The sequence below is a fragment of the Heptranchias perlo genome, chromosome 11 (genome assembly GCF_035084215.1).
Source record: "Heptranchias perlo isolate sHepPer1 chromosome 11, sHepPer1.hap1, whole genome shotgun sequence".
NCBI classification, from domain to species: domain Eukaryota; kingdom Metazoa; phylum Chordata; class Chondrichthyes; order Hexanchiformes; family Hexanchidae; genus Heptranchias; species Heptranchias perlo.
The window spans coordinates 11,073,424-11,099,863 of NC_090335.1; the positions used below are offsets into that span (position 1 = coordinate 11,073,424).

The 26,440-nt window shown below is 45.0% G+C and overlaps 1 protein-coding gene across 1 annotated transcript in view; it reads left to right on the plus strand.

Moving 5' to 3' along the window:
- Positions 1-21,927, plus strand: part of LOC137326890 (coiled-coil domain-containing protein 122) — a 78,269-nt gene extending 56,342 nt beyond the window's left edge. Inside the window, exon 5 of the mRNA XM_067992272.1 lies at positions 21,778-21,927. Within this exon, the coding sequence (XP_067848373.1) occupies positions 21,778-21,927 (150 nt within the window). The remainder of the gene's footprint in view (positions 1-21,777) is intronic.
- Positions 21,928-26,440: the final 4,513 nt, after the last annotated feature.

Consider the following 26,440-nt stretch of genomic DNA (forward strand, 5'->3'; position numbering starts at 1 on the left):
GAGGGGGTAGATGAAAGGAGGGCCAACATGTACCCACAGGGTGGCAGGAGACCCTCCAGACTCCTGTTCCACAGGCAATGGGAGGCTATGGCCCAGAAAGTATATGCTAGGAGCATGGCACCACGCACGTGGGTGCAGTGCCGAAAGAAGTTCAACGATTTGACACGAAGGGTCAAGGTGAGTGAATGCAAGTGACAAGTGGCACATCGAACCAACTACACCACTGCTCCACGCACGATACTCCCCGTCATCTACCCACCAACAAACACTGCCCATCCATATGCAATGCTGCACTCGGCATGCTGCATCTCACCCACACATAGTACCACACTTGCAGGCCACACAACCACCACTCACAGGTCACACACACTGGCAGCTATTCAACCATGACAGGCATATCACCCAGACACCTTACAGGATACTCACTGACACACTGCCCTCTGTCTTGCAGCAGAAGGTGACGCATAACAGCAGGAGAGACCTGAGGGAGGACAGGCACGCCTACACGTCCTCACGCCCCCATTCCCCCCCCCCCCCCCCCCAGCCCGGAGGAGAATGTGCTTCGGAGCCTTCGATGGCCGAGCCATCGCTGCACCCGTGACCACATGCCATGCTGGAGGTCCCGATGAAGGGGGTCTCTGCGTATCTAATGCTTCCATTGCAGCACAAACCGATGTGATCAGAGGTCTGCAAGTTACAGTTGCAGCTCAGAGTGCTGCAATGTAAGCTATCGTGGCTCTGGGGACCACTGGAACAGGGCTTCCAGAGCGTCACAACACTCCAGCAATGCGTTCTCCAGTCGATCACCAGGATTACTGAGGCACTGCCCCGGGAGAGTGGGAGTGACGCCATGGCAGTCAGACCTGCTGTCCTCTCAGGACGACAGCATTCATGCTCCCATCCCTGCCACTCCGCCAGTGCCCTTGTTGTTGCCTATCGGCCAGCCAGGCCAGACTGCTGCAGCCCATGCTGAGATGGTGCAGTCTGAAGCTGGGCGCTCCCGACCCAGAGCTGCTCGTGGTCGTCCTCCAAGGCCATCTGCATGTTCCTCCATTGAAGGCCAGCAGCCTTCCACCACCCATGCTTCAGCCACTGGGGATGCAAATCGTAGGAGCACTAGGATAGGTAAAGGCACATGAATAAAAGGCACTAAGAGAATGCACAAGGGCGAATAGTTCTGTTATGCTTCCATAATTTTATTTGTTTATTGATAAATGTGACTTTGAATTTGCATTTGATGGTGGCTTTTATTTGTGCAATGAGCTGAGGGGGAAACCAATGTGTAATCAGATGGAGGGCAATTTGATGGTCATGTGGAAGCGGTCAGGTGGGGAGTGTAGGACTGTTGGTGAGTTGGGGGATGTAGTTGAAATTATTGATAGCGGGCACGGATCAGGCGAGAATGCAGAGTCCTTGCAGACAAGACGTGTTCCCTGTTGCACCTTGTGTCTTCCTCCACTTCCTTTTCCATCTCCTCCTCCTCCTCCACAACTGGCTCAGGGTCTTGTCCGATTATTGGTGGCAAGGGCTGGTCCCTCATGATGGTGAGGTTGTGCAGCATGCAGCATACCACCACAAATCTTCCCACCTGCTCAGCAGAGTACTGCAGGGCTCCTCCAGAACGGTCCAGGCAACGAAAGCGTTGTTTCAGGAGGCTTATGGTGTGCTCCACGACATTGTGTGTGGCAGCATGGCTCTCATTGTAGGCCTGCTCTGCACATGTGCGTGGGTTCCTGACTGGAGTCATGAGCCACTGCGTGAGGAAATAGCCCTTGTCGCCCTGTAGCCAGCCTTTGACTTGCCGAGTTGGGTGAAAGATAGCTGGCACGTTGGACTGCTGCTTAACGAAGGCATCATGACTGCTCCCAGGGAAGCGGGCATCGACCTCCATGATTCGATGCGTGTGGTCGCACACCTGCTGCACGTTCAGGGAGTGGAAGCCCTTTCGGTTGATGAAGTTGGCCGAGTTGATATGCGGGGCACACAGTGCAATGTGCGTGCAGTCAATGGCACCCTGCACCATGGGGAAGCCAGCAATGCGAGCGAACCCCATGCTCGCTCGTTCTCTGTCAAGAGGGAAGGTGATGAACCTGTTCCTCATCTTGTACAGTGCGTCTGTGACCTCTCTAATGCAGCAGTGCACTGCATACTGCGAGATGTTGCACATGTCACCAGCAGAGGCCTGAAATGATCCTGAGCCATAGAAGTTCAGCGCCACTTCTCTGAGGCTTAGTTCTGGCCACAGCAGTTGACAGATCTCTGTCACGCCCTCCTTGGTGAACCTCAGCTGTCGGATGCAATGCTCCTCGCTCATGTTGAGATACGAGAATTGGTCCCGGAAGGCCCTCATTGGATAGGGCCTCAGTGCCCTGCACCTCCTCCTCCTTTCGCTCCTCGTAGCTTAACTTGCTGTGCGTGGCCTCTCTGTGTGATCCCTGTCGTGCTCAATGCCCAGCGGGAGCCCTAGCAGACCACCCATGGTTGCCAAGAATGTTGTTCAAACACAGTTGTAACTTTTCGAACCATAAGGCAGTACCTGCCACACCACTCTCAAATGTACTCTAGCTACTCTCAGTAAGTATAGGGAGCTTCAAAAAACACTTCCTATTCCACCAGAAGCAATAATCCAGCAACTAACCTGCAACACCTGCATGGTCCCTTTAAATAGCACTGGTGGGGGTCCTCCAGGCCGCCTAAGAGATGTTCAGGTGGTTAAGATTGTGCATTGAGTTGAGCGTTAAGTTCCAAAATGGTGTCTGTCACTTTAAATCAACATTACACACTGATTGTATGCCTTTTCTCCTTACTTTACACGCTGCCAGCGTTCCGTATTTGCGCACGCGCTAGTACCTATATCAAGATGGCGTCCAGCACATGTCACACTGGAAACGTGCGTGTGGAGCCAAAACGCCATCTTGGTACTTCGAGAGGCTGCGTAGCACCGAAACAACAGGCGCTACACGGCCCAATTTCTAGCCCCGTGCTTTCACCTCTGAGATGTGAGTTTTTTAATAAAAGTCACTCAATGGTTCAGTTGGTAAATTCGCCACATGGTGTATTACTGAAGTGAGTTAACTAATCTTGGCCAGCTGGCAATAGAACACTGCAAATGACCTCAGTGTCATTGCTAACCAGTACATGTTTTCTCCTAAAGAGCAGAAAAGTTGGACCACGATTCCTGCTTCCCCAAGCAGGAATTGTGGTCCAACTTTTCACTGTCCAGTGACCCCTGTTAGAAGTGTGCTGTATATCCCCACAATCAAACAGCCACCTAGAATCACTTTCCAAGCCCACGCATGAAGAATGGCCTTATGGCAAAGTACTGAAAAATTGGCAGCACCCGTGGTACTAAATTTCCACATGAGTCAGTGCTTTTAATATCATAGAATGGTTACAGCACGGAAGGAGGCCATTCGTCCTGTCGAGACCGTGCTGGCTCTCTGCAAGAGCAATCCAGCTAGTCCCTCTCTCCCGCCCTATCCCCATAGCCCTGCAAATTTTTTCCCTTCAAGTACTCATCCAATTTCCTTTTTGAAAGCCACGATTGAATCTGCCTCCACCACCCACTCAGGCAGTGCATTCCAGATCACAATCACTCGCTGTGTAAAAAAGTTTTTTCTCATGTCGCCTTTGATTCTTTTGCCAATCACCCTAAATCTATGTCCTCTGGTTCTTGACCCCTCCGCCAATAAGAACAGTTTCTCTCTATCTACTCTGTCCAGACCCTTCATGATTTTGAATACCTCTATCAAATCTCCTCTCAATCTTATCTGCTCTAAGGAGAACAACCCCAGCTTCTCCAGTCTATACACATAACTGAAGTCCCTATCCCTGAAATCATTCTTGTGAATCTCTTCTGCACCCTGTCTAAGGCCTTCACATCCTTCCTAAAGTGCGGTGCCCAGAACTGATCACTATACTCCAGTTGTGGCTGAACCATTGTTTTATAAAGGTTCATCATAACCCCCATGCTTTTGTACTCTATGCCTCTATTTATAAAGTCCAGGATCCGGTATGCTTTCTTAACTGCTTTCTCAACCAACCCTACCACCTTCAATGATTTGTGCACATATACCCCCAGGTCTCTCTGTTTCTGCACCCCTTTTAGAATTGTACCCTTTAGTTTATATTGCCTCTCCTCGTTCTTCCACCGAAATGTAACACTTCACATTTTTCTGCGTTGAATTTCATCTGCCTTATGTCTGCCCATTCCACCAGCCTGTCTATGTCCTCTTGAAGTCAATCGCTATCCTCCTCACTGTTCACTACCCTACCAAGTTTTGTGTCATCTGCAAATTTTGAAATTGTGCCCTGTACACGCAAGTCCAAGTCGTTAATATATATAAAAAAAAACAATGGTCCAAGTACCAACCCCTGGGGAACACCACTGTATACCTCCCTCCAGTCTGAAAAATAACCGTTCACCACTACTCTCTGTTTCCTATTACTTAGCCAATTTCATATCCATGCTGCCACTGCCCTCTTTATTCCATGGGCTTGAATTTTGATGACAAGTTTATTATGTGGCACTTTATCAAATGCCTTTTGAAAGTCCATATACACCACATCAACCGCATTGCCCTCATTGACCCTCTCTGTTACCTCATCAAAAAACTCAATCAAGTTAGTTAAACACGATTTGCCTTTAACAAATCCATGCTGGCTTTCCTTTATTAATCCACACTTGTCCAAGTGGCTGTTAATTTTGTCCCAGATTATTGTTTCTAAAAGTTTCCCCACGACCGAGGTTAAACTGACTGGCTTGTAGTTGCTGGATTTATCCTTACTCCCTTTTTTGAACAAGGTTGTAACATTTGCAATTCTCCAGTTCTCTGGCACGACCGCTGTATCAAAGGATGATTGGAAGATTATGGCCAGTACCTCCGCAATTTCCACCCTTGCTTCCCTCAGCAACCTAGGATGCATCCCGTCCAGACCAGGTGACTTATCTACCTTATGTATAGCTAGCCTTTCTAGTACCTCCTCTTTATCAATTTTTAGCCCATCCAGTATCTCAACTACCTCTTCACTTACTGTGATTTTGGCAGCATCTTCTTCCTTGGTAAAGATAGATGCAAAGTACTTATTAAGTACCTCAGCCATGCCTTCTGCCTCCATGCGTAGATCACCTTCTTGGTCCCTAATCGGTCCCACCCCTCCTCTTACTACCTGTTTACTTTTTACATGCCTATAGAACACTTTTCGATTCCCTTTTAGGTGAGGAAAGGTAAAGAAAAAGGACTGGAGGGTCAAAAAAGAGAAAAATAACATTTTTCTCAGTCAAGGAGATTTTTATCAGATGTTGGACTACTAGTTCAACTAATCTGCTGTGAACTCTTATAAAGTTTGGCCAGTTCTTAGTTAAAATATACAAGATCTATATGGTAAAATGGAAGCTTGTGGACTGAGTTGACAGGGACTATTCTTTCGGCCAGCATGGACACGGTGGGCCAAATGGCCTCCTTCTGTGCCGTAACTTTCTATGATTCTATATAGTTCTCAGGCGTGATATATCCAAGCTTTTTTAAAATAAAATCAGTCATTTGGAACTAATAAAGCTCTATACAAAAGTTTATTAATTAAGCTCATAGCTGTGAGGATTCAGGGCAAAACTTAGGTATGAAGAGGAAATTGCTTAAAGGTAGAAAACAACACGTAATGTTTAGAGGGGGGGTATGGCAGAACTGAGTTGGGGGCACAGTGCTCAGTATTGGAACCGCTGCTGTTTCTCTTTTACATCAATAACCTGGATTCAGAAACTCAATGCAAATTGGTCAGATTTGCAGATGATATCAAACTAAGAAGGGCAAAGGAATCGAAGGAGGCAGCCCAGAAATTACAGAATGAGCTGAACAAAATATGTGAGGGATCCTAGCAATGGTAGATGTAATTTAATGCAGACAAGTGTGAAGTATTGCACATAGCAAGGAAAAATGGATGACGTGTACTCCATGAATAGTGTTGAAATAGCTAAAGGAGAGGTACTCCATGAATGGTGTTGAGATGGCCGAGGATAAGGTTGAGTCCTAATGGACTCATTGCTCAACATGTCCAACCAATGAAGAATGGCAACCAACAGAGCCGATAGAATGTCGAACTACATTGCCAAAACCGTAAAATACAAGTCAGAGAAAGTTGTGATCAAACTGTACAATGCTTTAGTCAGACCACACCTAGAGTACTATGTCCAGTTCTGGTAGTGTAAGGAAACCTCTTAAACTCAATTAAATGATTCCTTATGGTTCAGGCTTGAGCATATTGTCCAAATCAAGTTTATTACTCAGACACCAATAGTATAATAACTATTACGGTAAACTCATACAATCTGGTTTCTTGCAGACCCATGGTGATCAGGCTTGGCATCCGTAAGTTGGACTTCTGACCGTCCTGTCAGCTAACTCCAAAAAGCCTGCTACTTGTTCTTATATCTTCCCTTACATGTCCAAAAACTTTCCCTTTAATGTGAGTCATCTCACATGATGCCCAGAATGTATATTGAAATGAGGTTCCTCCAGACCTCAACATAATGGCCATGTTGATAGTTTAATTGTTAATCAGTTTAACCTGATTTCTCCTGCCTAGCAATATAAAGGGACAGGAGATGCCCTGGCCATCCCAGATAGATAATGTGATGACTGGCTGGCCTCCATTGTTCCAGCTAACCTCTGATATTAACAATTATACTTATCTGATAATCACATCGAAGATGTGATTAACTTTGATGGGACACAAAGCAAATTCTAACAGGTAGCTGAGAAGTATGGGAGATATCCAAGCACTGGATGCAGTGTAGTGAAGAGCCACAAGGCTATTCCCTAGTGTCAGGGCATGAATTATATGGAAAAACTAGAGAGACTTGGGCTACACACGGGTAAAAATTGGTATGCGTTTTGCCCTATTTTTGGGTGTTGAATGGGTGCAATGTATACCAATTTCTGGGCGCGAGGTCCTGCACCTAATACACGCTAGTGGCATGGCCGCGGCCATATTGGTCCTCATTGTTTTTAGGCGCACCTGGCGGCTGCCTGAAATAAACATTGGATCAAATAAAATATGCAAAGAACGGTCCTGAAACAGGTGCAGGACCCTTAAAATTTCACTTATTTCCTCAAAATGTGTGCAAAACTAGGTGGAGCATGCGCCGTGCAAGCTCCGACTAGTTTTTCAGTTCTGCAGCGGCCTAAACAGGGGTCCTTAAAGGAAACACTGGAGGTGGCTGAAGAGATGGTAGGTAAAGTTTTTTTTACTTCCCCTTCTGTGGAGTATGTCCCAGCTGGACAGCACTACTGTAGGCTGCTGCCAGCCCGTACTCGCCCCTCCTGCATCTCACTCCCCCATGTGTTGGAGCTTGCGATGTAAAATCAGGGCATGCAGTGAGAATCCTCTGTCTCCATACCCTTGTTCCCCATTCACCCACCAGTGGAAATGATCTTTTGTAATTTACCCATAGTAAGGTCCCCAGGTTTCACTCAGTCCTTTACTGGCTGCTCCTCTCTCAGCGCCGCTCCCCCTTATGTTGTTGCTGCTGCTCCCGGCTCTTCAGCAAATGCCGGTCTCCACCGCCCACCCGACCCTATTCCCCAGTCCTCGCTCCCATCCAAGCCCAATCCCCTGGACCCCTAGTCCTAAGTTTCCCTCTCTATCCCGGTCTGAGCTCCATCTCCCAACCCCCATTCCCTAGTCTCCCTCTCTTCCCCCTGCCGGAGCCCCAATCTCCAAGCTCCCATTTCTTTGTGTGTGGATGAATTAACAGTTAACAAATGATCTATCTCATCCATAAGTATCTTATGATAATGAATTCTGAAATTGCCCTTTTACAAAGTGGTGTAACTCGAGACTTAAATCCAGAACAGAACATTTGCAAACAACCACTAGATGGCATCTGAAGACTGCAAATCTGGTGATTGTGTATGTATTAAAATGTAATCAGTATCTATGTAAAAATATCTCATATTGCTGGATCAGTGTCTATGGGATACCTGTAAAACATATATGAGCAATAAAGTCATCTGCTTTGCCAATAGGTGGCAGAGGAAGAAAATTAGGAAATTAATGGAGATTGAAATTTAATAAAATAGAAAGAAAACTTAGAACTTCTAATTGCCCCATGAAATAAATAGTACACAGAACTTGTAAAATTTAAATTGTGAAACACATATCTATTTTGGAGGGACAAAATTCAAATATGTGCCAATGGAGATCTCCCATTTCATGTAAAATTCATTTTGCTACAGATAAGTTTACCAAATAATAGGCTTTCACAAAAGTATTTGGGGTATATTTTTCTCTTTTTGTTAGAAATATTAGAGACAATTTTAACTCCCTCCACCCAGTGGACATGGGTTGGTAGTGACTTTAAAATCACAACAGTCGAGTTGCCGCCCCGCTCCCACTCACATTTTACCTACAGAGTTTTGAAGGGCAGCCAAGGCATTTACCTGGAACAGGCAGGCATCTCATTACTGTATTCCAATAGGTGTCCTATGACGTCATTAGGACCCGGACTCCATTTTAACTTGTCAGAACAGGAGTGCCGCCCAGTGCTGAATCACTCAGCAATACTGGGCAGGACAGGTTTCAAACAGCAGTGAGAAGTGGTATTTAAAAGGGCACTCACCTGCAAGCACTCAAATCATTGGTATCTGTTTGCTATAGCATTGGCTGGATTTCCACAGGAGACTTTGCTTTAGATATTGCCTCCGTACACATTATTCTACTTCTACACCCTCAAGAAGGACAGGGCTCAAGATGAGTGTCATCCTGGGCAGACTAGTTTGGTTGGAGGAAGAGGAGCAGTTGAAGTGACCACAGCACTTAACTTTTTTGCCTTGAGCTCCTTCCAGGTTGCAGAAGTCAGTGTGAAGTCAACACATGTATTAAGCAGCTCACCAATGTCCTCTTTGTCAGAGCAAATGACAGCATCTCTTTTCCAATGGATGCTGGCAATCAGCAGGAAAGGGCTGTGGGCTTTGCTGTCATAGCAAGCTTCCCACGAGTACAGTGTGTTGTAGACTGCACTCATGTAGCCATTAGGCCACCTAACAATCAACCAGCAGCCTTGGTCAACAGGAAAGGATACTATTCAACCAATGTGCAGCTGGTCATTGATCAGCAGAAGAGAATCATGTAGGTCTATGCTTTTATTCTGCATCTCTCCACAACACTGTTTTGGAACATCAGAAGATGGCTGCTCGGGAACAAGAGCCACTCCCTGCACACATGGTTCATGACACATGTCCATAACCCAAGCTCACCTGCAGAGATGAGATACAATCAAGACCACCAGAATCATCAAACACATAATCAGGCTCCTCAAAAAATGTTTTTGCTGACTGGACTACCCACTCCATTCCTGCTCACTGGGATTTTTAAGTACCTGATTTTTCAGGCGTGGGGGCACTGGCATGAGACAGGCAAGAGCCCCATACATTCATGCAAATCGAGGATCTATTACATAAATAGGACCCCGAGGGCATGTTAGAAGGAAATGGGGCAGCAGCCCCAAAAGCAAAAACCTGGTTGGAGCCACAAAGAGGCCCTGCAAAGTAAGTTTAAAACATCCGTTTGTGGAGCCAGCAGGAGCAGGAATGATCCTCTGGGCCCCATAGAGAAGTGTGGGCCTACTCTGTCTAGTCTCAACTGCCCTGCCCCCCCAAACTGCTGACCGCCCAGGAACCCCTGACCCGGACATACCTTGGGCCAGGCAGGCAGACTCTGGGACGCCCGACTTTCCACCACTTGCCGCCTACCTCTCGGCTGTTTTGGCCGGGAGGTTGGCAATGGCATGTTAATGAGGCCCGGACATTGAAATGCTCTGTGCCTCCCGCTGTCGCTCCCAGATAGGCTGGCTGCTCGCTGGGCCATTTTCCTGCCCAGGAGTTAAAATTTCCCCCTGGTTGTATATTCATATTGCTTGGGTGATGGTGTGTGAAGTATGACCTCTTAACCCAAATCTGTTGCTTCATCTGGGTACTACCCTAGTGACAGGATTGCATGAGTAGATGGGTGCCGTATGTCAAATTTTTTTAAAGTTTTGTTCTTGGGATGTGGGCGACCTTGGCTAAACTGCATTTAGTGCCCATCCACAGTTGCTTCAGGTAATTCCAGGATTTTGATCCAGCAGGAACGTGAACTGAGTAGGCCTACACTTCTCTTGTGGGGCCCAGAGGATCATCCCTGCTCCTACTGGCTCCACAAACGGATGCTTTAAACTTACCTTGCAGGGCTCTTTGTTGCTCCAACCAGGTTGTTGCTTTTGCCCAGAGACCGCCTGCCTGGCCCAAGGTATGTCCAGGGACAGGGATTCCTGGACAGTCAGCAGTTCAGGGGGGTGCGGGGCAGTTCAGTCTGGACAGAGTAGGTCCACACTTCTTTTGTGGGGCCCAGAGGAGCATACGTGCTCCTCCTGGCTCCACAAACATGTTTTAAGCAACATTTGCCCAAGTCAGGATGGTGTGTGACTTAGAGGGGGCCTTGGAAGTGATGGTGTTTCCAGGATCTTGCTGCTCTTGTCCTTCTTGGTGTTGGAGGCGATGGGGTGGGAGGTGCTGTCGAAGTAAGCTTAATGAGTTGCTACAATGCATCCTGCACATAGTACGTATTGCAGCCACAGTATGCTGGTGGTGGGGGCTTGGCAATTAAATCCAGTGGCAGGGCTGCCGATCAAGTGGACTGCTGCGCCCTGAATAGTGTTGAGCCTCAAGTATTGCTGCAGCTGCACCCATCCAGGTGAGTGGTAAGAACAAGAGTCTCTCAATTGAGGTGACGCTCTTGCCTCACAGCAGCTGGATCCTAAGATGAGCCAGCTGCTAGCTAGGGCATTTATGCTACTGCATTGATACCATAGATCTGCATGTTTCCTGCAACCTGTACAGGAACGAGAGGAGGATGATGGAAGAGTCCAGATGTCTTGGCATCCCTTCTCATTCCAGCCATACCCCTGCTGCTGGGCATTGTCTCGCCGTGGCCACTGATCGCTGTGACAGCAGACCTAATTGCATCAGTGAGATCAATGAAGCCCTGACAATGCATTCTCACTGACCAATCCCCAAACCTTTCAAAACCAGAAGAGATAACCTATTTCACTCTGGCAGAAGAGTGAGCATCCATGGAAGAAGGTCCAGCTGACTAGAGCTTCTGAAGGATTTCTCTGGACATACCCTAAACACAAGACTTTTCATTATATACTGAATGAGATCAAGTTTGTCTTCAGATAAAATGGGTTTGGGGGAAGATACATGGACCAGTGTGTACATTAAATGCTCAATTTAAAGTCATATATTCTGTCCTTATTTTTATATTTCCATTATAAAATCATATGTCCACATTTATAATGGAGGGTAAGAGGGTAAATGAGAGGGGAGGGAGAAGGATCAGAGTGGGGAGAAGGGGGATGGAGAGGATAGAGCGGGGGGGGGGGGGCAATGATAGGGAGAATGAAGGCAAGGGAGACGGGATAGAGAGATTCAAATTTTTAAAAATTCTACAACTGACTGAAACGTAATCACAAGTACTTTGAAGGTTAATAGAAAGCTACAAACTGTAGACTCACCACTATTACTGGCCTTGGAACGTAAGAGCAGGTATAGGCCATTCAGCCCCTCGAATCTGCTCCGCCATTCAATTAGATTATGGATGATCTGTATCTCAACTCCGTGTACCCGCCTTAATTCCATATCTCTTAATACCCTTACCTAACAAAGATCTATTGATCTCAGTCTTGAAAGTTCCAATTGTCCCCCAACATCCACTGACTTTTGGGGAGAGAATCCCAGATTTCTACTACCCTTTGTATGAAAAAATGCTTCCTGATTTACCTCCTAAATGGGCTAGCCTAGCAATTTTAAGATTATGTCCCTTCATTATAGATTCCCCCATCAGAGGAAATAGTTTCTCTACATCTACCCTATCAAATCCTTTTAATATTTTCAGCACCTCGATCAGGTAAGTTCTATAGTCTATACTCAATCTTTTATACTCAAGGGAATGCAAGCCAACTTTATGCAACCTGTCCTAATAATTTAACCGTCTAAGCCCCGTTATTATTCTGGTGAATGCAGCTGCACCCCCTCCAAGGCCACTATATCTTTCCTGAGGTGAGGTGCTCAAAACTGAATGCAGTACTCCAGATAGGGTCTGACCAAGGCTCTATACAACTATATACAAAAGCATAACTTCCTCTCCTTTGTATTCCAGCCCACTTGAGATAAAGGTCAACATTCCATTAGCCTTTTTGATTGCTTTCTGTACCTGTCTACTGGCTTTAAATGATTTGTGTACTTGGACTCCAAAATCTCTTTGCTCCTCTACAGTTCCTAGTTTCTCATCATTTAGAAAATACTCCAATTTATCTTTCTTAGGTCTAAAACGGATGACCTCACACTTGCCCACATTGAACTCCATCTGCCATATTTTCCCACTCACTTAATCTGTCTGTGCCTCTTGGAAAGGAACTTAAACGTTACAAAAAGAATAGTAGAAACCTTCAACAAACTGCCTGACAGGCTAACTCCAGTAGCTAGTTATGCATACAGCCTTAGCCCAGCAAAAGGGCTGAAGATAGAACAGAACTGACACATTAGCACTTCCAGGCGTAGCAGAGCCGTAGCCCAGCAGGAAGGCTGAAGACAAAGTGGGGCAGGCTTATGACCTGGATGAGCAATACTAGCAAAAACAAAGGCACACGTCAGGAGAGATGCTGATGGCTCAAGGTATACAGGAAGGCCTGCAAGTAGGAGAAGAGGAGGCCATAGGGGTGGGGGAACGATTCAAGGGCCTCAAAATGGGGTAACTGAGCTCTGGAAATGAAAATTATTATTAACATTTAAATGAGTATATTTATTTTAAAAGTAAAATAGCTAGAGGCCCACCAGAGAATAAAAAAGCAGGAGTCATAGGAGAAGATATTAGACATGAGTGATGTACAGGAATGAGGCATGAAAAAACTTTTAAAAAAATTAAAACCAACAAATTAAGAGGAGAAAGCCAAACTTTATTTACTGTAAATTCACATTAAAAGTAAATAATTCTTACCAGTACAATCACACCTACTGTGCAGGACAACAGGCTGGATGAAGGTGTGACAGTCTTAACATTGAATACTCCTATTACAGTCCCACCTAAGGCATAACAAGTGCTATAATGGGTTTTCCCTTAGAGACATGAAAGTTTTTTCCTGAAACACAAGCCACATGTAGTCAATTTAATATATTATAGATTTAATATATAATAGTGACTTCCCTGTGACATTACTCACGTGAGTCAGAGGATTTGCTGTTTTATAACATTCGGGGTATATATGCCAAGTAGGGGATAATATCTAATCTAGTGATTTATAGTGACAGAATAGGTCACGTTCCATTTTTATTAAAATGTATTCTGGGATTTTCATTTGTGCTTCAAAGATTGAACTTCAGAACTCTGTCCACTATTCTATATAAAAAAACTGTAAATGAGTGCCCTTTATAATTTGGATATATTCCTTACTATTTTTGACACTGAGAATGCACAACAATTGGAGGTATGTATCTAGTATTTAGCAGCACTGGAGAGGAGGATGATGTTTAGCTGTGAGACGTAGAGAGAAACACATAAAAAGAAATGGAGATAGAGAGTGGGGGCTAAATTGGATAACCTCCAAAGCTGGGTACGGGGATCACGGTCCACGATTAACCTGCACCCGTTCATTGCGCTGCTGGCAGCATGTTAAATTTGTGCTGCCTGCTGATTTCCATGATTGCTGCACGCAGCCAGCACTACCTGCGCTGTTCATTGGCTGCACGCATCAGCAGGGGGCCCGATATTATGAGTGGCTAGCGCTGCTCAAGGTTAACCTTAAAGGGGAGGGGCATTGTGGCTGCTGGAAGTGGTGTCAGGAAGTGAATTGATTTTCAAGGTGGCTCAGCCTGCGAGAGAGCGTGCACCAAGGTTTTCTGATGATGCACTGGATGTCTTGGTTCAAAAGGTGGAGAGAAGGAGAGACATCTTGACCATGTTTTTAGCATGGCGGTGGGAAGTCAGCAGGTGAGTGGATTTGCGCATGGGGAACCCAGAGGCAAAGTAAGCGCGTTTAAATCTGCGATCGTATCTCAATTGCAGGCAATTACCTTTGCTTCCGGATTTTGCGACTCCAGGTTGCGCAGTGGGCCTACTGCGTACCCAAATGATGCGATTTAAAGCCCACTATTTAAAGGGCCAGTCCAAGAATGGATTTTGAAGGTGAAATGGAGTCCAGGAAAGCAAAGGCTGCCCCTAGATTTAATGATGTTTCCCTGGATGTACTGCTGGCTGCCGTGAGAACCGGGAGTTAATGTTTCCAATGAATGGCAGGAAGCCATTTGGCTCTGTAACCAAAAATGCTTGGCTGGAGGTGGCAGAAGAGGTGAGCAACGGGAGCATGGTGCCCAAGTCTTGGGTTCAGTGCAGGAAGCGTTTTAATGACGTAACCAAGTCAGGAAAAGTGAGTATAGTTGCTGACTCACCCACATCCTGTGTTGTTCAACAACCCCCCACCCTGACCCGTCACTCTGTGTTGGCACGTCTATAATAATGTCACATAATAATGTCTTACCCATTGCCCCCCACCCCCCAACCAGTACCCGCAATGCTGCCTTCTCACCCGATGGCTGAGTCTGCCTCTGCACAGGTGCAGGTGGAGCAATCTTTGGTGAGGCCCTCACGGGCTCCAAAACCCAGAGGTCGTGGGCCGAGAGCATCTCAGCAGTCATTGCAGGATCTAAGCAACCTGTCAATACCTTTGCTGAAGCCACAGGGGATGCACCACGTAGAAGTGGTAGAAAGAGACAGGCTAAGCAATTGTAATTCACCAAGGGTATGCACAACGGTGTTTGATGACCTGACATGTTAATTGGCATATTCAATTTAATCATTGTCACCACCACTGCTATGTCTTGGCCATTATTGAGTCTCTTTTGTGAATTTGCTCTTTCATGTGCTTTATCATGAATTCCAAGATATGATGCCACCCATTGGGCAAGTGTGTAATGGGTGTATGCGTGGTTGAAGGACTGTTTTGTGCAAAGGAAGGGTGGTTGGGGGATTGGCGGTGGTGGTTGTTCCAGGCAGCCTGAGTATTTCAAAGTCTTCAATTTGGACATCGCATTATGAGGACCTGTTAGAGATGAGGGAATCCCTGGCATCACGGGCAGCAATGTGCGCGGCTGCTCTGGCGATGGGTTCCCCATTTTCATTTTCCTCCTCCTCAGATGTACTGTGGCATAGATCCATTGCACCCCCCCCCCCCCATCCTGATCTTGTCAGTTTGAGGGGCTCCAAAATTTAGGTAGATTTGTCTGAACACAAGAATTCTCAATTTTAACAAAGAAATCTCAGTCTGAACACAAAGAACTCCCAGCCAAAGGTTGAGATAATTGAGTGCCCAGCTGCAATACTTCACCTTTTATTGAGATGTGTCAATCACTGGGTTAAAGGACCAAATGAGCTTCAGCTGCAACTCGCCTCCATTTCAATGGCACATTTCAGAAGCCACGGGAGACATGTTCAGGAGAAGTTAAATCTGTTTCTGTTGCAAAATCCACAAAAAGTGAAGTACCTAAAGTATTTCAACTACCTGAATTGGCCCTTCAAATATTGGCCCACCGGCTTTAAGTGGGGATGGGACTTCCGGGTTTCTGTTGCACGCACGCATCCTAACGCGCGTGGGTTAAACCCGAAAGTGGGCGCATTGGAGCCGGTGTATGGTCCCACTCTAAAAAGCTGCTACTTCAACCTCCCACCTGCACCCAACCCACCCATTCTTGGGGGTTAAATTACCCCCCTTGTATCCACAGATGTAGGAGGCCCTCAAGACACATGCTCAAGAGGCAATGGGTAGAAATAGTGGCGGAGGTCGATGCCAGGTGTATAGGTCCAAGAACATGGATGCAGTGCAGGAAGAAGTTTAATGATCTGACACGAGTTGTCAAGGTGAGTGAGTTCAATCTTCAAATGGCATAGCTGTACCACCCGCCCCATCCACTGCTCAATTCACTGCACCCCCATCACCCACCTATCAACAATCTCCATCAATCAGTCTCAAACCTTCAATTCAAATGGTTTACCTCACGCTCACACACTTAGCACTGTTACAAGCCTCACACCCACAACTCACACATACTGGCAGCTATTCAACCATGACAGCCACATCACCCAAACAAATTGCAGGACACTCACTGACACACTCCCCTCTTTCTTGCAGGAGCAGGTGGCGCATAACAGAGAAAGCAGCAAAAAACTGGAGGAGGACATGCGCACCTGCACGGTTTAACCCCCATGGAGGAGATAGTGCTGGCCATCATGGGAAGGGGCATCGCTGAGGCCATGGCCACTGCAGGCGCTGGAGGGATCGATGATGAGGGTCTCAGCATACTTAATTCTCCTCCTGGCTTCCCACTTCTCCCTCATCCCACAATCTCTTCTGACTCACAAGCTGCAAATGGTGTAAGCACGCACTTCTTACTTTCTCCTTTCCCCTCACCACAACCCAACACTTGTCCTATTTTCATTTCAGGTACCCAAGAACTGAAACCTTCCCAATCAGAAGAAGAAGAGGAAGAAGACAGTGATGATGAAGAGAGACCAGGCACAAGTGCACAGGAAACAGGACCGGGGGAAAGGATATCGCAGGTGCCAGCTCGCCGAAGGACAAGGTCGCACTCCAGTTCTGCTGCAGAGGAGTCGGATGAGCACTTAGATGGGCCACGCTACAGAAGAAGGCTGATGGTTGTATACAACCAAATGCTTGGTGCATTGGAAAGCTTGCCAGAAAGCCTGCGCACAATGTCAAGGAGCATGGAGGAGTCCAGCACCAACTTAACACAGGGCTTTGTGCAGAATTTGGAGCCCATCCTTTCCAACATGGAACGGGTGGTCACCTCCATCAGCGCACCTGTGGAACCCACCATGATGCAGCATCTGGGACTGATGTCACAGCTTCTATTGCAGCACAAACAGCTGACATGGAAGCTCAGACTGCTGCATTGGAATCTCAGACTGCTGCCATGCTAGATCAGACTGCTGCTATTGTGGCGCTGGGTACCACTGTTGAAAGGGGCTTCCAGGGCATCACAGCAGTGCAGTAATCTGTTCTCCAGCAGATCACCAGGATTGTTGAGGTGCCGCCCCGGGAGAGTGGCAATGGTTCCATTGAACAGGAACCTGCTATCCTCTCTCAGGATGACAGCATTCCTTCTACCACCCCTCCCACTCCGCCAGTGCCCTTGTTGTTGCCTGTCAGCCAGCCACCCCAGACTGCTGCAGCCCAGGCTGAGATGAAGCCAGCCCCTCTAGAACCAGAGCTGCTCGAGGTCGTCCTCCACCGCCATCTGCACTCTACTCAGTGGAAGGCCAATAGCCTTCCACCTCCCATGCTGCAGCCACTGGGGAAGTACCTCATAGGAGCACTAGGAAAGGTAAAGGCACAAGGAAGACAGGCATTTTGGAAATACACAAAGGTGATTAGTTTCATTTTGTATGCATTATTTAATGAGTGAATTGATAAATTTGGATTTGAATTTGCATTTGGTGATGGTTTTTATTTCTGTGGTGAACTGAGGGAGGAACCAATATGTGTTGTCAGAAAGAGGACAATGTGATGGTCAGTAATAGAGGAAAGATAAGAGTGTGGGACTGTTGGTGAATGAGGAGATGTAGTTGAGATTGCTGGTATCACTCATGAATAATCTGATTATTTAGAGCCCTGTCAGAAAGGGACTATTTATGTTGTAGCCTCTCTTCCTCTTCCTCTTCCTTCACTTCCTCCTCCTCCTCTTCCTCATGCTCCTGCTCCTCAGCTTCTCGCCTGATAGATGGTGGCAAGGGCTGTTCCTTCATAATGGCCAGGTTCTCATTGTAGGCCTGCTGTGTGCATGCGTTCCTGACCAGAGTCATGAGCGATGTCATGCGGGGATAACCCTTGTCGCCCACTAGCCAGCCTTTGACTTGCTGTGCTCGTTCAAATACAGATGGAACAGAGGACTGCCGCAGAATGAAAGAATCATAATTGCTGTCAGGAAAGCAGGCAGTCACCGGTATGATGCGCTGTCTGTGGTCACACACCAGCTGAACATTGAGGTAGTAGAATCCTTTTCTATTGATGAATATGGTTAAGTTCAGATGAGGAGTAGGCAAGGCAATGTGCGTGCAGTCAATGGCATCCTGCACCATGGGGAAGCCTGCAATCTGTGCAAAACCTCGTGCTCGCTCCTCCTGCTTGTTTCTAGCAAGAAGGAATGAGAAGAATGTATTACTCATTGTATAGAGAGCCTCAGTGTCCTCCGTTTTACAGCCGTGCACTGCAAGCTGTGAGATGTTGCTTATATCTCCAGCAGCAGCCTGAAAGGAGCCAGAGCCATAAAAATTAAGAGCCACAGTCACCTTGACAGCCACAGGCAATGTTCTCCTTGCCCTGCTTTGAGGCTGCAGTTGTGGCTGCAGCAGTTGACAGATTTCACTCATGACCTCTTTTGTGAACCGAAAACTTCTGATGCACTGGTCATTGCTGAAGTTGAGGTTAGAGAATTGGTCCCTGAAGACCCTCCTTCGATATGGCCTCCTGCTAAGTGCCCTGCTCCCCCTCCTCCTCCTCCCTCTTCTAGCAGCTTGTCCAGCTCTGCGTGGCCTCTCTTCATTCTCCCATTCATGTTCAATTCCCAGAAGAAGCCTTACCAGGCCATCCATCTGGAAGTAACTATTTTCAGCACAATATTTTAAATGACAAAGAAAGTACTGCAAGACCAGCCAGACCACTCTCTGTAGAGTACTTAAACTTTAGCCATGTATAGGAAACCTCAAAAACACGTACAATTACACCAGCAGCCAGAAGAAATAATCCGGCAACTAATCTGTGAGTACTTCATGATCCCTTTAAATAGTGCTGGTGGGGAATCCTTCATGCTATTTATCATCGTGTTCAGTTGTGCGAGGTTAAGACAGGGCTCGATTGTGGAGTTGCAAAATGGCAGCGATGGCTTCAAATCAGCGTTGCACACTGATTCATGTCATGATCCCCCTGCTCTATATGCTGCCGGTGGTCGTTAGGCGCGTGTGCGTGAACCCCTTTACCAAGATGGCGTCCTGCGCACTTCCTGTTGGAAATGTGCGTGCCAGCACCTTGGACACCATTTTGAAACCTAAAAAACGGACGCTACACAACCCAATTTAACCCTCTGAGTCTTTTCGTATTCTAATTTGTGGAGTTAAGGGAGAGGTGAATGCCAGTGTAGTGAAGCGGAAGAGAGGATACAGGAGTTGCAGTTCAGAGGAAGAGGGAGGGACAGTGATGGCAGTGAAGAGATAGTAAGAAGAGGAGGATGTAGTGGATAGGTGAAAATGTAGAGGACAAGAGTTGTGAAGGGGCTGAGGGATGCACTAGTGAGGGATGGGATGGGAGCCACTGAGGAACACATTTTCTCTGCAAACTCACCCCAAATACTGCTTAAAGCTGTTGGCTCCTTTCACCACTGTGCCATGCCAAGCCACCCACCACTTCCCATCCAGAAGGAATGAAAAAAAAGGCAGAGAAGCAAAATAGGACAGAGAGGAAAATATGAGAGTTATGGGGAGAAAAGCAGAAGAGTAGAGAAAGAGACAGAAGCAAAAGAGGGGAGATAGAGAGAAACAGCAATACAAAGTAATCAGAGGCAGATAAGAGAGTGACCATATTCTATGAATTTCTGCTTTGTAATCCCCTAAGAGATTGACTAGTTTCATAATATATATATAACACACAGTAAGTCGGAGAATATGGCCTCCCTCTCCCTTACCTGTCTCTCTTGTCTTCATGTTGCTGTTTCTCTCTTTGTCTCTCCTCTTCTTTTTCTGTCTCTTTTTCTTCTCTGCTGCTTCTCTTCCCCAATTTTGCTTCTCTCTCTGTCCTCGCTTGTCTCTTTTTTTCTTTTCTTCTTTCCTTTCGGGGTAGGTAGCGGCTGGTGTGTTGTGATGTGGTAAGGAAAAGAGCCACCAACAGCTGCAGACTTGGGGTAATTTACTCTAAAATAGTTGCTTTTGTGTGTCACACAGTGTGATAGCTTTAACTTTTTACTTACCCCAGTGCCACCTATAGAAGTAATAGGTACTGCAGGTGTTTATAATGAGTTTTCAATGAAACATATAACAAATTTATTATATATAATCAATCTTCCCTGGTGTTGCATATGGGGAGTCAAGACCAAGGATACTATTCAGGTCAAACAGGGTTAGAGGGTGGGAGGATATTTGGACAAGAGAGGGATAGGCCAGGTGGAATGGGGCAAGAAGGTGAGGGCAGAGAAGAGGAGACAAGGAAAGGGGAGAGTGGGAAAGGAGGACAAAGGGGCGTTGCGGATGGTATGTGGGGAATAGGGATGGAGGAGAGAAAGAGAAGAAGTGAGTAGGGAGAGAGAGAGAGAGGAGGAGAGGGAGACAGGAAGAGTAAAGGAGGAAAGGGGAGGAGAAGGAGAGAGGAGAGGACGGGGAGGGTAGGAGAATGGCCGGAGATTTCACTGCTAGAACACTTCTCTTTGTACATTGTCTAAGGATAACATGCTGCACACTGAGGGCAAAGGGCTCAAGGTGAGAATGCTTGAGTGGGAGATGGGGGCGGAAGCCCAAGATGGTGCTTTGTTGAGCTGATGGTTGTCAGTGAAGGTGGTGGGGTTGGGCTAACGTGCTCAGTGGGGTACACTGACAAGGTCCAGTTATTTCCCATCCCTTGTTGCCTAAGAAGGTGGTGGACCTATGCCTTGAGCTGCTAAGGTGATGGTGCTCTCACAATGGTGTTACTTAGGGAATTGATCTAGTGACAATGAAGGATTGGCAATAAATGTCAAAGTTAGGATGTTGTGTGACTTGGGGGGGAAGTTGGAGATCATGGAGTTCCCACAACATTGCTGCTCAAGTCCTTCTCAGTGATAGGGGGAAGAGGTTGAGGGTGGGGAAGAGTGCGGACATCAAGGAACTGATCATTGGGGGTAGAGGCCCAAGAAGGTGCTCCTCAGTGGTGAAGAGTCTTTCTTACCTACTGGCTTGGTTATCAGTGATTTATTCAAGACTTATTCTTTTGCTCAATTTGGTTGTGGAGGGAGAAGGTTTTAACACCCAGTGAAGATTGGGGTGGGGGGGGCACATAATTAGGTTGTTTTGGGTACGGTCGAGTGAGGAGCACCGCCACATGCTCTTTTTGCCTTGGGCTTACTGCTCTGCTGACAAATTTCCTATCTGCAGCTATTGCTGTGCGCTTCATGCAGTGATCAAAGGATTTTACTGGATTCTTTGCCTTCCCCGCCTCCCCCCCTTAAAAAAACTTTGTGACCCATAGCTCCCAACTCCTACTGAAACAGATTGTGAGCTTTCGACCCCATCCACTGCTGAGAGAGATTTTGGGCTTTGCCACACCCTCATTCCGCGCACGGGAGAGATTCCTGGTCTCCGCTGGTCTGCTGCCACACCCTTGCCCTTTCCTCTCCTCTCCTCCCTCCCCTTTCCCTCTCCCTTTACCCCTCTCCTCTCTTTCTCCCCTCCACCCTGCCCTTTCTCTCATCTGCCTCTTCCCCTCTCCCTCACATCTGCCTCCTTGTACAACCTCTTTCTGACTCCCACGACTTGATCTAATTATTCATACACACTCTAACGCTACTCAATATATGTATGCACATATATAGATATATACTTACAGGTGAACATACTTTGGAATTTTTCAATAGTTGGAACAGCATATGTTCTACTATTGTTGTTGCTCTGGGTCTATCTAAAAAAAACACAATTTTCATTTAATTTCTTCAGGTGCAGAACAAAAGGTGTGAAGCCATACTTAAACGTTTATATTGCCAATTGAATAAAGTTCAGTCTAATAAACGTCAATTGACTTGGGACATGCAACAGATGGAAAAAACTGCAGCGCACCTGAGAAGGTGTCTTGGAATTACAGAGTAAATAACTTCAATCACTGAAGATTTAGAAATCATACTATATTTAAAATACAATATGTAAGAGATAAATATTGTTTAATGATGTTGATATGGTGAACAAGGTTCAAAATTGAGCTGAAATTGCACTGGGTGATATTAGTAAGAAATGAAGTTTCTTTGTCGGCCATTTTAACAAAAGCATTAGCTCTTTATTTTAAAACGCTAATGTCTTATTTAAAATAATGGACAAAGAAATTTCATATGTGTATTAATGCATGTGTTACTAATATTGCATGGAGTGATTTCAATCCAGGTACGTTTTTAAAATTAATACATGAATTTGATTTTAAAAATTAAGAGTTTCAAAAACTTGAAGCTTGTTAGCAAGTTGGTGAAAACTTAAATTTGTTGAATTGAACCAAACCTTGAAAAATGTTTTGATAAAATGCATTTGATATTAATGTTTCAATGCTTTTGTGTGCATATTAGATTTTTCTCAGACCGCACATTACCAACTAGCCTTCAGCTCAGTTAAGTAATGCCACTTACATTCTATTTAACTAAAGGCATTTTATTTTATTATTATTTGTGTTAGAACATTTTAGTTTTGTTGGGCTTCAAATAAAACATTTAAAGAGCACATAGTTTACAATTTTAATAAATATTAGCCAAACTCCCGTGGTATTGCACATGTTACATCGGAGAATATACTTACTTTCTTATCTGTCTCTGGGTGTTTTTGTGTTGTTGTTTCTCTCTGTCTTTCCTCTTATGCATCTGTTTCTCCTTTCTCTGTTGCTTCTTTCCTTTTACCTCTTTTTGCTTCTCTCTCTATCCTCATCTGCTTCTGCATCTTTTTCTTTTTCCTTTCAGTTGGGAGGTATTGGGTCATATGGCGTGGTGCGGCAGGGATAGGAGCCATTTATATGCTTTTGGAGTGAGCATTGCAGGGAAAGTATGGCCCTCAATGGCTCCTTTCCCATCCTCTACTCCAATCACTTGTGCTTCTTTCACTTCCTTGCTCCCATTATGTCCTCTACCTATTCACCTCCCACTATCCATTCTCATTCCTACCACCCCCTCCTATCACTACAGATGTCAGCTGTGACTCAATTGGTAGCACTCTCACCACTGAGTCAGAAGGTTGTGGGCTCAAGCCCCACTCCAAAGACTTGAGCACATAATCTAGTCTGACACTCCAGTGCAGTACTGGTCATCTTTCTGATGAGATGTTAAACTGAGGTCCCGTCTGCCTTCTCAGGTGGATGTGAAAGATCCCATGGCACTATTTTGAAAAAGAGCAGGGGAGACCTTGCTGTGCACCAGTTGGCTGCTGCATTTCCTACATTACAACAGTAACTACTTCATTGGCTGAAAAGCGCTTTGAGACATCCTGAAGTCATGAAAGGCATTGTATAAATGCAAGTCTTTCTCTCTTTATCCCTACCTCTTCCCCTTTGAACTATCCACTCAACCCTTATATCCTTCCCTTCCCATGGCTCCACTGTCACTCACCTCACCCTTAACTCTCCCCCTCTCCCTTCCCTTAAAGGTGAGTACCGAGAAACCAGAGGCCTACTCACCCTCAATGAGATTCTCTCCTCCCCTTCTCCTACCCTCCTTTCCTATCTGGTTCCCTCAAAGAATCGTTATTTGTTTTCAAAATTCAACTTGTTCTTTTTTGAAGAAATCAAATTAGAATGAAGAAAGAAACTGTAATGCTTCCTTTCTTGATTAAATATACACAGTTAGGCTTAACATTTATACTATAATGGCATCAATAAATTCATGCTTCTGTTGAGCCAAATCCTAGATGTGTGCCCAATATTCCATAATAATAGACTGAGGTTTGGGTTTGTTTCTAGTGTTTGTATGTGTGATGCCAAATTTGGTTATGTAGTGACCCCACGTAAATTGACTCTGTTACCAGAACCCAGTTAACTTTTGGTTCACCCAAAATATCAAGGACTGAACAGGACACAGTTTGATATGCAACTACTAATTTATCACATTGCTTCTATGTGATCAAGCATAAGATGATTACTCATAACAAACAAAAAAACTTGCTTTTGGAATTACAGTAACACAGCATAACTGTAATAGTTTTACCTGGATTGAGCTTAATGTGCCACAAAAGTAATATTTGATTTTGTGGATTAGAGTAGATGTTTGACAAAGTTTGCTCTTTTCAATTTATATAGCAAAGTAACAGCAAGCGTGTGTTTCCTGTTTAAATGTATACCTTGGATGATGTTCATATAAAATTTACACTGCAATATTGAAACTGCTTCACCTTTATTGCAGTGCATTGATTCCAGCCCCTGTGGTACATTTTAAGTGAATTGCCTGTCGTCTTCCTTCCTGGTTTATCTTCTTATTCAAGCTAACACCTTACACATGTTTAAACTGTCCCAACCACTGTTGAGACTCCTCTCTGAACTGTACTTGAAAACCATCTGATACCTTATTCAACCTTTTGTCTTTCAAACATCTAAAATCTAATACAAACGCCTCCCCTTTAAAGATGAGCAAGATTAAAAATTACTTCAGGCAATCCAACCATTCAGTTATTTCTCACCAATACTGGAGTTTTCACTAAAGTTATACAAACTTACCTGTCCAAATAACTTCGACACTCAGCATGTTATTGTCAATAATTATTCGCTCAAAAATTTCTGCTGTAAACAACCAATTGAACGTATAAAGAAGGGTTCATTATCTGATTAAACCTCTGCTCATCTGCGTTCCTCCAGGGCTAACAGTTCAGCAAGAGTTAGGTTATATCAAAATATCTGTAGAAAAATTAATCTTATAATCTTACATTGGCTATGTTTTTCCAGCAATGATCATTTATTGTTTACTCAGTCAATTTAGAAATTAGCATGTGTAAATTTCAGCCTTTCAACACGTACTTATGCATTTTGTAACAGGTTGGCATGTGCTGTGTAAAGCAGAGAACCTGGAGTAAAATCTAAGTGCAGCACATTCAAAAGAATTAGTTTTCCTTAGCTAAGGACATGACAACAACTTTTAAGATGTACTCATGCCAGTTAAGTGAGAAACAGACTTAAAACACAGAAAGTTAATACTTCAAAGCTCTGATTGACTGCGGTGGAATGAATCATGAGCCTGCAAAATGCAGACACAAAGGGCAGCAGTGGGAAAAAAAATCACATGGAGTCCATCATGGAAATACAACCAAAAGAATGTAGAAGCTGCTTAAGTCCCACTGTTTATGCATAAGCAAAATATTTCAAGAATAAAGGAACTGAAACTGTCCACTTTTAGTGGGAAAAAACTATAACCAGATGATAAAACAGAATTTGCAGGAATTCCTCAGTGGCTGTGTCAGCATCTGAAATTAGAAAAGGTGACAATTGGTCTGCATCACTACAGGTAGCGACATAAATGCATTTATGAAGATTTTCTGGGGTCAGTATTTCCAGCAAAATCATAAATAGAGAGGATGAAAATGTAGACGATTTTCTTTTTATCAAGACTGTAGCCTAACTAGGAATTCTTTCTTGAACAGCCCCATAGAAATCAAAGAGATGGGCTCACTGCTACCAATCACCATTACTACAGTTTTCCCATTTATCTTTGCACACACCATGTAAGCTTCTTCAAAATCTTAATGGTTTTTACCAGAGACAGTCCCACAGAAAGTTTATGCTCACAAGATTCCACTTCATCAGGTTTCAGTTCCTTTAATCTCTAAATATTTTGCTTGTGCACGAACAGTGGGTTTAACAAGTTTCTGCACTTCTTTAAAAGAAACAAAGACTTGTATTTATATTGCACCTTTCACAACCTCAGGACTCCCAAAGTGCTTTACAACCAATAAAGTATTTTATGAAGTATAGTCACTCTTGTAACGTAGGAAACGTGGCAATCAATTTGCGCACAGCATGGACCCACAAACAGCAATGAGATAATGACCAAATCATCTGTTTTAGTGATGTTGGTTGAGGGCTAAATGTTGGCCAGGACATCAGGGAGAACCCCCCTGCTGTTCTTCAAATAGTGCTATGGGATCTTTTACATCCACCCGAGAGGGCAGACGGGGCCTCGTTTTAACATCTCATCCAAAAGACAACAGTGCATCACTCCCTCAGTGTGAACGTAGATTTTGTGCTCAAGTCTCTGGAGTGGGGCTTGAACCCACAACCTTCTGACTCAGAGGTAAAAGTGCTACCAACTGAGCCAGGGCTGATACCTAGTTTTGTTTCTATGACAGTGTGACATTTTTTACACTGCTGCCCTTTAAAAGAGACTAAGGTTCTGCTTAATTAATGTTAGTCTACATTTTAACTGAACAATTGTATGAATAACAAAAAAGAAACAAAAACACCTGCCCACATTTCCACCATCAGATATAACTGCTGAACTTATTGAAAAGCAATATGTTTAAATGACGGTTTACATTATATAAATTGCAATATATAATTGTGATAACTGAGATTGCAATATCTGAATTGTTTGAAATCAAGTGAAGAAAAAATGTAAAACTATCTAGAATCAGTGGAAATGAAGTTGGG